The 9823-nt window shown below is 31.7% G+C and overlaps 1 protein-coding gene across 1 annotated transcript; it reads right to left on the reverse strand.

Annotated features, from left to right (window-relative positions):
* Positions 1-2222: 2222 nt before the first annotated feature.
* Positions 2223-3366, reverse strand: LOC110098053 (26S proteasome regulatory subunit 6A homolog). The gene is made up of 3 exons (XM_020824791.2): positions 3212-3366; positions 2941-3081; positions 2223-2458 (listed from the first exon to the last, which is right to left on the reverse strand). Exons 1-3 carry the CDS (start codon positions 3344-3346, stop codon positions 2381-2383), a joined length of 354 nt encoding a protein of 117 aa, XP_020680450.1. The 5' UTR covers positions 3347-3366; the 3' UTR covers positions 2223-2380.
* Positions 3367-9823: the final 6457 nt, after the last annotated feature.

The following is a 9823-nucleotide window of genomic DNA, read 5'->3' on the forward strand; positions in this document are numbered from 1 at the left end:
AATAATATAAATAGAGCTCGACATTGAGTTCACGAACATGCTCGATGTAATTGTTTGTTAGGAAGCCCGATAAAGCTCGTTTGTTAAGTTAATGAACATCTAAAAGTAGAGCTCGTTTATAACTCGTTCCTGTTTGTTTGTTTAAAGCTCGATAAGCACTAAATGGACAAACATGAACTGAACATGAACGCTCGTTAATTTAAATGAATCAAACATGAACACAAACAATAAAGCTCGAACAAACATGAACCAAACTTGAACAACCTGATATTAAATGAACATAAACATGAACACTCACATACTCGGCTCGGCTCGGTTCGTTTGCAGCCCTAATCGTTTGTCTTCCTCAACCACACTTAATAGAATGACAAAGCAATTATTTCTAAAAAGATTTAAAAAAAAAAAAACTTGAAAACCTATGTTCTTTTCTCATTCATCATACAAAACAAAGATAAAAAGGCACCCAGTTGCTGTACAAGTAAAAATCCTCAGAATAGTAGGATGCATACAGCAAAAAAATTTTTGCTCTCAAAATTTTTTGCTGTTTAAGGTTTTGTTTGATAATGCTATATTATTATTTTTCAAAATATTTTTTAGTAAAAATTTTTAATTTTATTTTAAAAAGTTGTTTCAAGAAGTTGTAAGAAAGCTGTTTCAAATGAAGCATAAGGCTTATTGACTTATTTAGGATAATTTTAGGCCATTGTTTTTTGTTATAAAAAAAAAAATATGTCCCTAATGAAACTTAAGTTTTCAGGGTAACAATTTTTTTTTTGGGTCCATATGTCAAGTAGGATAATGCTCAAAATAAGCGTACAATTAATGTTAAATAATAAGAGTATTTAAGATCAAACTTTTGAGTTTTTAAATAATCTTATTCTATTCAATTTTACTAATATGCCACTAGAGTTAGCATATAAGAAATGTTTAAAGCACTTAATATTCACTTGAATTTGTTAAAAACATGTTTACCATCATAAAATTAAAATAAATAAATTAGTACTTCCCCTTGAAATTTCCTTGTGACTAAGGCTTTATTTGATTTATTATTGTTTCTTTAAGTAACTCTTTAGTATAAAAAAGATGCTTTAAAAAGAGTTAAAAAAATCATCCCAAATAAAGCCTAACAATAGCACTCTTAATAAAAAAATTAGAAAAATTTGTGCTATAAATTTTGGATATATATAATTTATATTAACATTGAGAGAGGCTTATTTAATTTGGTCGTCGAAAAATTTGGATTTGAAAATATTAATTAGTTGTTTAATTTATAATAATAATAATTATTATTTTAATTTATATGGCTCCTTAAGAAGTGGAGGATTTACGACGATCACCTTTGTGGCAAAATATGAGCGGATATTCTTTGGAATATATTTTTATAGTAATTATATTTATTTTTTGAAAATTAAAATATAATAGTTAATTAGTTAGTTTTTTTTTTGAGAAAATACTAATTTAAAATAAATAAATCATCACAAAAATTTAATCGGGATGTGTAATAACTAATCAAGCTTATTTATTTAAAGATCGAATATTAAAAATGCTGTTCAATTTTATTTGTTTAATTAGTTAAACAACCACAAACGAGATTTAATCAAACCGAACAACAAGTAACACATCGAAAATAAAGAGGCAACCAAAAAGAAAAAAAAATTGTAGAACATTTGTATACAAGTTTTATTAACATGGAGCTTATTAAATATATTTTAAAATTAATGTAATACAATATACAATATATATATACAACATCAATACCAAAATAAATTCAATGATACTCAACTCTCTATTACACGTAATTATTTTTCTATGAAAAATAAGATCATTTTTCATGCATAATTTGCTTGCAAATAAACAATAAGACAAGAAATGTTTGCAGAACATTCTTTTGTTTTACATTAGGGCATTCAATTTTTTTATTACTTCTTAAAATAATTTACTAAAAAATTACTTTAAAAAATAGAAAAAAAAAAATTATCTCAAATAAAGCCTTAAATTTTTTTAATATATATTCCAAGTTCTTTATCTTTCTTAGCACGACTTTCTTAATGCTTCTTAAAATAAAATTTTAATATAAATATTAAAATTTTTACTAAAAAGCTACTTTAAAATGCAATAAGAATTCCTCTTGCTTTCTAAAACAGTTTTTTACTATCAAAACATTTTGAATTTAATTTTTTTTTGTATTAAAAAGCCAATTTAGAAAGTAATATGAAAGTTGCCTCAAACGAAGCCTATATTCTATTTTCAAGCAGCATAAGAACCAAAAGGGTAGAGATTTTCTTTTTAGTTTCATAAATTTAGTTTTTGCAATACTAACTTCAATGTTACAGAGGCCAGAAATCTTGTGAAAGCAGCGGAGGAAACATGAGAATCTACTTTAAGCATAATAGTTCAAGCTGGCTTTCTTCTTGGCCTGCACTTGGATTATGCCTTCATTGAAATCTTCATGTATCACCTGCAAGATAACAGTTACAAACATCTTGTTAGGTCCCCGTTATGGGAAAAAAAATGCAAATTGCAGCTTTACTTCAACATTAAAGTTTCGTTAGACGGCTTTTTATTGCTTCTTAAAACAAATTTTTTGTTTAAAAATTAACATTTTTATACTTAAAAAGCTCTTTTAAGTAGTAGAAAAAACCGTCCCAAACAAAGCCTAAGATTTTATTTGGGTCAATTTTCCTACTTTCTCCTATAGATTTTCAGCACAAAATTTCTTTAAAAACAGCGAGAAAAAACAGTGAAAAGCTGTCCCAAACGAAACTTAACATTAAATTCTCTTAAATTATATATACAAAAAAACTTTGACCCCTAAGTTTAGGATAAATCTCTTCACTCACTTTCACCCAAAAGCCAAACAACCCATAACACAAGAAATAAAATCAAAATAATCAATGCAATCAATATAGTAAACAAGTTCAACAAAGTTTAGGATGGAACCTCAGTTGCATCTCGACGTAGAGCAAGCATGCCAGCTTCCACACAAACTGCCTTCAATTGAGCTCCATTGAAATCATCTGTAGAGCGAGCAAGCTCTTCAAAGTTGACATCAGGATGCACATTCATTTTCCTTGAGTGGATCTAAATTTCAACGATAATTGAAGAGCATTAGCATAAAATGATAACTCTGATATATTTCATTTCTTGATCCAAGAGTTACAATAGTTTGCATAAAATAAGTGAAAGGAAACTCATAAACAGAGCATTGTACCTGTAAAATTCTAGCTCTTGCTTCCTCTGAGGGATGAGGGAACTCGATTTTGCGATCTAGACGGCCAGATCGCATCAGAGCAGGATCTAGAATATCAGCACGGTTTGTCGCTGCTATGACCTGTTTGATATTCATGCTACACTTTAGTTTGCCATTAATTTGTGGATGATAAGTAGTTGAAAATTTAAGTTATGTTCTCATTTTCTACCGAAGAGTTCTTAAAAAACAATAAATAAAATTTAAATCTCGATCAAAAATAATTATTTTAGATAAATCATGCAATTTAATGAGTATATTAAAATATAAGGAAACGCATCAACAATTTTATGGCATAATATTAAATATGTCATCTTTGAAAAGAAGGATCCACCACCACAAAACAAGAGTAATATTTCCTTAATGTGTGTGGTAACCTAACATTAAATCCAGACTAGCATCATTCCACGATTTATATGGAATTAATGGAGATATATACAACTATGTATTATTTTTTCAACCTTAGATAGAAACATTTACCTTCAACTCTTACAATGATCTTATGTCTATCAAAATATCTAGCAAAACCTTTGACATATTATTCTAAAGTCAAAATATCCCTTGATGATGAATCAGGAGCAGAAGGACAAGTACTCTTAAATAAGTAATAGTCTTTAATCATGAATTCATTGTTAAGTGAAGATAAATCATTATTTAAATCTTGAAATTTTTCACTGAAAGCCTTACCAGTGGCAACTCTTGTTTTATAAGATCAAAACAAATAACCTTAAGTTGCATTTGACATAGAAGGATTAAAGCTCTACTCAAAGCATCAAGGAAGTACAAGTAAATATTTTTGTAGAAGCTGAAATCATTTAGCATTTCTATGCCTTAACTTATTTGAAGAACTTAGATATTTTAAAGCTTGAAGATCAAAGTAAAACAAAAACACTTTAGGTAATAGATACTATTATCTACAATATCAAAGAACTTGCAACATAACATAAAATTTTTAATTATGGCTTGAATAATTTATTTGAATTTATTCAATTAATCACTAAAAAATAAAATAAGATGTCCTTAGTGTAATAGTACTCCAATACTAACACCAAATGCATAACAATTAAGCTCAGAAACTATCAAAATAAGGCAACTTAAGTACAATTTAACAGATTTAAAATCCATTTTAACTCACCTTTCATCAAACAATTCATAATTGGAGCAACAATAATACTCATCCCTATAATAAATTGCCTTAAAAAAATAGTCGAGCCATAAAAACTATAAACATCATTATATTGATAGATTTTGGCTAATTATTAATCACTTTAAAACTTATCAAAATCAACGAATAAACCATCTTCAAACATAGCAAAACTTAAGATCGCATACAGAATCACAAAGCAATATATCTTTAGCTTTGGATATAACTTCTCATCTCATAAAATCTTAAATACTCTAATAAGTTACATCAAATGATCATTTCTTTTCTTCTAACAAATTTAAATATCATTAAAAAAAAAACAGACGAAAACATGCAAGACATGATTCATTTTCAATAAAAAAAGTACTTGGAGGGTTAATTAATCTTGAAGACATCATCAATTATTCATCTAATCTAATTTTTATTTTAAAAATAGTTTTTTGTTAATCACCTTTTGATGAGGACATCAGCTCATGGAAGGTTTATCAGAGGCGTGGCCGCCGATCTACGGGCACGATCGAGTCCTTATATTTATGAGTTACTTTTGTTATTTTCCTATTCATGTATTTTTCTATTTTCATGTGTCATGTATTTGTTTTTATTAATTTTCCAGTTGTACCCTTTTAGTGGGGAATGTCATATGTAAGCCCAAAGGGCAAGATTATCTTTTACTTTTCTTGAGTCCTTGTACTTGGCTATTTATAACCTCATGCCTTATGTTTTGAAGTTAATGAATGATTAAGAAGATTTTTCCAGCACTTGTGATTCTTGACGTTTTTGTGAGAGCTTGAAAGAGAGTTAGAGAGCTTGGTGGAGCCTAGGAAAGGCCACCCGTCGTACCCAACAGTCACCACTGGTGGCTCTTGGTTCTCCTCCCTTCTCCTCTCATTCCCTTGTTCTCCACCGCCAGTCAACCCTGCCCAACCGACCTATCTTCTCTTCACTAAGCCGCCAGCCTCTCCACCACCCCGATTCCCCTCCTCCCCTTTTCAATTTCACGGTCCAAACCCCATACCCGAACACCACCAACCCGCCGACCTAGATCCCCTCTCCCCATTGAATTCCCTTGCCTAATTTGGGTGGACATATTTTGGGCAGATTTTGAAATTCAAATTCATATAATTTGAGGTTTGAAATCTTTCCTAATTTACCAACACTGTTTTTGGAAAGTTTCTAAATTGATCCTATTTGAATTTCAAATTCAAATTGGATTTAATTATTTCTTTCCTAAATCATAAATCCCAAATTAAGCAACCCCAAATCTCTCCCCAATCTCCTCCTTTGTTTTAAAAGCCGCCAGCCCCTTTAATAAATCCTTTGGGATTTATTTCCTAAATCTCTCTCACCCCTCTTGGAAACAATTCCCAATTTCACCCCAATCCCCTTTGGCCGAAATCCCCTATACCCACCTAATTAATTTATTTCCATAAGGAAATCACTCCTTTAAGAATTGAATTAAAGCTCTCCCTCACCTTTGCCGCCGCCCCCCTCCCTCTCTCTTCCTCTTGGAATTGTTTTCAAATTTTAAATTCCTTCCAAGGTAAAACCTGAGAATAATTCAGGTTCTGGGCTCTTCTCTTTTTCCCAAAGCTGAAGTTGAATTCCCCCTATTAAGTTGTCTTCCTTAGACTCTCAAAATCTGAAGTACAATTTCAGATTTTGAAAAGGAAGTTGCTCTTGCCTTTCCTCTACTTTCCAGCGACAAGAAACTTCTTTCTCGATCCAATATTGAAGAGAGCAACCCCCCTTGAAGGATTTGTTACTTAGCATTCATGAATGGCGGATCCAGAAACTGAATACGGCTTGACTTGGGACAAGGACGGCCTCACCGATATTCTCCGATCAACTTTCTTCGACGTGAATCCAAGGATCGATCATACCGTCGAGGACTACTTGGAGCGTATTATGGATACCTTAGTGGAAGCCATCAACGAGCACTTCGAAGGCATCGAGTGGAGGATCTCCACCACTCCTTGATGAGAGGTTCTCTTTTCCCCTTTTCATTATACTTCATTAGTCTAACTCTATCTTGTGCTTGATTGCAGTCACAAAGGACGACTCTCCCTTCTACTGCTAAGCTTAGTAAACATAGGGTTTTAGAGTGTGCCTTTATGCTCACTAATTTTCATTGTTAGATTAGGGATTGCATTGAAACTACTACTACGGCATTAAGTGATTTACTACTTGTTTTGAACATTTTTCCAACTCTCAGGTTATGTAATTTAGCCTAAGCGGGTGTGACCCCTTATTTGTTTTGATTCGTTGTTTGGAACTGCTACTAGTCTTGTTCTACGATTATTCTAATCAAGAGTTGTGCAAGTTTCATATGAATTAACTGCATTTCATATTTAGTCCTGCATCACCTTTCCTCATTCTAACATGGTAATAGTCACCCTCTTAAATCAATCTTATGAAATATCATAGCATCAATTCATCACATCTAAAATATCATCCAAATGAGGTATAGAAAACATATATTTATTCTTGATTTTATTGATGGTACCACTATATATACACATTTATCAACTCTCATTTTTCTTAGGAGCATGCAAAGTTGGCACAACGTAAGAACTCATAATTCCTCTAACAGATCTCTTCTCAAGTAATTCATCAACTTATCTCTTACTTTCAACATGTCTGTTGGGTTCATCATATAATAAGAAAAATTAGCAATGATGAACTGGGAAACTAAATCGATGATATATTGTATATAACTTTGTAGTGGTAAATCATTACAAAGCTCATTATGATGAATATCTTTAAAATTAGTCAATATTTGATTAACATCGTCAGCAAACTCACAACCTCAAGTACTACATTATTCAACTTACAGCTACCAAGGCATTACCACATCCCCTTGCAAGCTCTCTGTCTTAAATACATGCTTATTTGAAATATTAAGACTTTTTAACTTCATTTGGAATACTAGATTCTTTTGCAGATTCAATTTTACTTTTAGCTTTGTAGGTTTAAAACTACAATTCTGCCGTCATTATTTAAAGCATATTTATCAGATCTCCTAAAATGAGTAACATCTAAATCAAAGCTAAAGTCTATCAAAAATATCATGAGCAACAAATCACACTAAATTCTATTAATATAAGTAGTTAATATGAATTAGAACTACATATCATTGAGATGCAAAAATAGTAGTTTTATCAATTCAAGCTGACTTAAATATTTGTAGATGTGGTTCAGATTTCAACTTCATATGATCCAAGCCTCCAAGGCAAACTTCCAACATCTATTATGATTTTGTATAGCTTCTCATGTTCAAACTAAATTTGCAAAATAGCAATCCTCTTCAAATCAAATTTAACCTTCAAAAGCAGCTATGATGCATCATATTTTTTTTTTTCAAAATTTTTTTTTTTTTTAAATTTTTATTAAACATTAACTATGATGCATCATATGATATTGAAAGATTTATCAATTAAAACATCCTCAAAATCACTCATCTCTTCATCAAATTAATGAACATCATTAAATTTATTAATTTCATTTCTTTTCTCCTTCATATCTATATGCAAGTTCCTACTAAGACACTCGTTACCATACTGACTAATTTGATGATACTTTAAAATGTTTGCTAAAATCTTACAACTAGATGTAGATGCAGATGATTTCCCTTTAGTGTCTTTATTAATGGTAGGTAGGGTTATCCTTTAGATATAGTAGGTGCAACAAATTAAACTGATTGTCTTAAGGAAGCAATGCACACCTTGAAAGTGTTTAACTCTTAGATTCAGGAAACTTAACATTGTCTTAAAATCTCAAGATAAAAAAAATTGCATAAAGTGAATTTTTTTATATAATACCCAAATAATATATTAAATGATGAAATATTAACTTTATATTGAACTATGAAGTAACAAATATATATATATATATATATATATATATATATGAAAGAAAAAATCGCACAAGACATAAAGTGACAAATGATAAATTACATGAAATAGAATTAAAATTCAAATATTATAAGAGAAAAATAATATAAATATAGAAATTGCATAAAAGTATCATATACCATCAAGTTCAACTCCAAATTTCTTATTGCTCAATTCCTGACTCATGGCATTTAATTCCTAAAGAAAGCTGAAATAGTTGGCAACAACTCATAAATTATCTACACTTTCATCACTGAAGGGATCTTTCCCTCTACCTCATCCTGTGGAGCCCAATGCCTCCTAATATACTACTTCTTCATTTATTTCAACAATCTTCACCTTTCATAAATATTTTTCATCAATATAAATATGAGATTAATACTCCAAAATTTTAAGAGGAGGTGGTGTGCTGCTTTCAAGTAATCCCTGGTGGTGGCAACAACAAAGGCAACGAAGGTGGCGGGCTAGAAGTCAAGGCAATAGAGAGGAAGTTGTTGCGGCCCCGGATGCATGAAAGAGTGATTTGTTTGGGGCCTTAGTTTAAGATTTAGGCAAGTTTTAATAAAAAACACATATGATGAGGCGTAAGCCTCAAACTAGCAAGGCAAGTGGCGCCTCATGGCGAGCCTCAACCAAGCTAAGGCACAAGCCTCACAAAAAAAGCTCGAGGTGTGAGCCTTGAGGTATTTTTCATTGGAATTGCACGGAGGCGGGCCTCAAGGTGAGTTATATAATGCGCAATTTTATATAATGACATATAGACAACCTAAAGCTATAATATCAATATGATGCAAGATGATTGAGGGTTAGGTTATACTAATGCATCTAATCTGATGCATGGTATGAATACATGCAACAAAAATGAAGATTCGTAAATTTCAATAACATGTTTTATGCAAATATAAGCAGCCACTACTTGAACTAAAACTCAAGCCAATATTAAAATGATCAAAATAATTAAAAAATGCAATAAGGATTTTGATGGACCGGACCAGCCGGTCCATCCATCTTCAACACCGGCCCAAAAAGGGCCGGCTCTTGTTTACTGCAGGCGGAGAACCCGCCTGCCTGGGCGGTCGGCCGAAGGGAAGAAGGGGGGCGGGTGGGCCCAAGGGGCCCACCAAATGAATAAGGGAGGGAATTTTGTTTGCCCTAGGGGTGTTTAGGGTATTTTGGGGGGATCATGTGAGGGTTTAAGGGGAGTTAGGGTTTATTTTTAGAGGATCTTTGTTTGGTGGCTGTTTTAGGTTTCTCTTCTCTAGGGCTTGGGAGAAAGCTTCCCTTCTCGAATTGGGAGCATTGTATCCGTGGAAACTTGTAAGTCTTTTGATATTTGACTAAAGGAAGTGTTTGTGAGTGTTTTCATCCAAGAAATCTTCTTTTCTTCCACTATTTTTGGGCTATTTTCTTGGATTCCGAATTTTGCAACTCAAGTTCCATCAGATTCATAAATTTTTCAAATGATTTCTAGAAACATTTAATCGAATGGATATAGGAAACTTACTTGAAAGTGCAAGAGAAGAAGATGCAGGTCATTTATAA

The sequence above is a fragment of the Dendrobium catenatum genome, unplaced genomic scaffold (genome assembly GCF_001605985.2).
Source record: "Dendrobium catenatum unplaced genomic scaffold, ASM160598v2 fragScaff_scaffold_156, whole genome shotgun sequence".
Taxonomy (NCBI): domain Eukaryota; kingdom Viridiplantae; phylum Streptophyta; class Magnoliopsida; order Asparagales; family Orchidaceae; genus Dendrobium; species Dendrobium catenatum.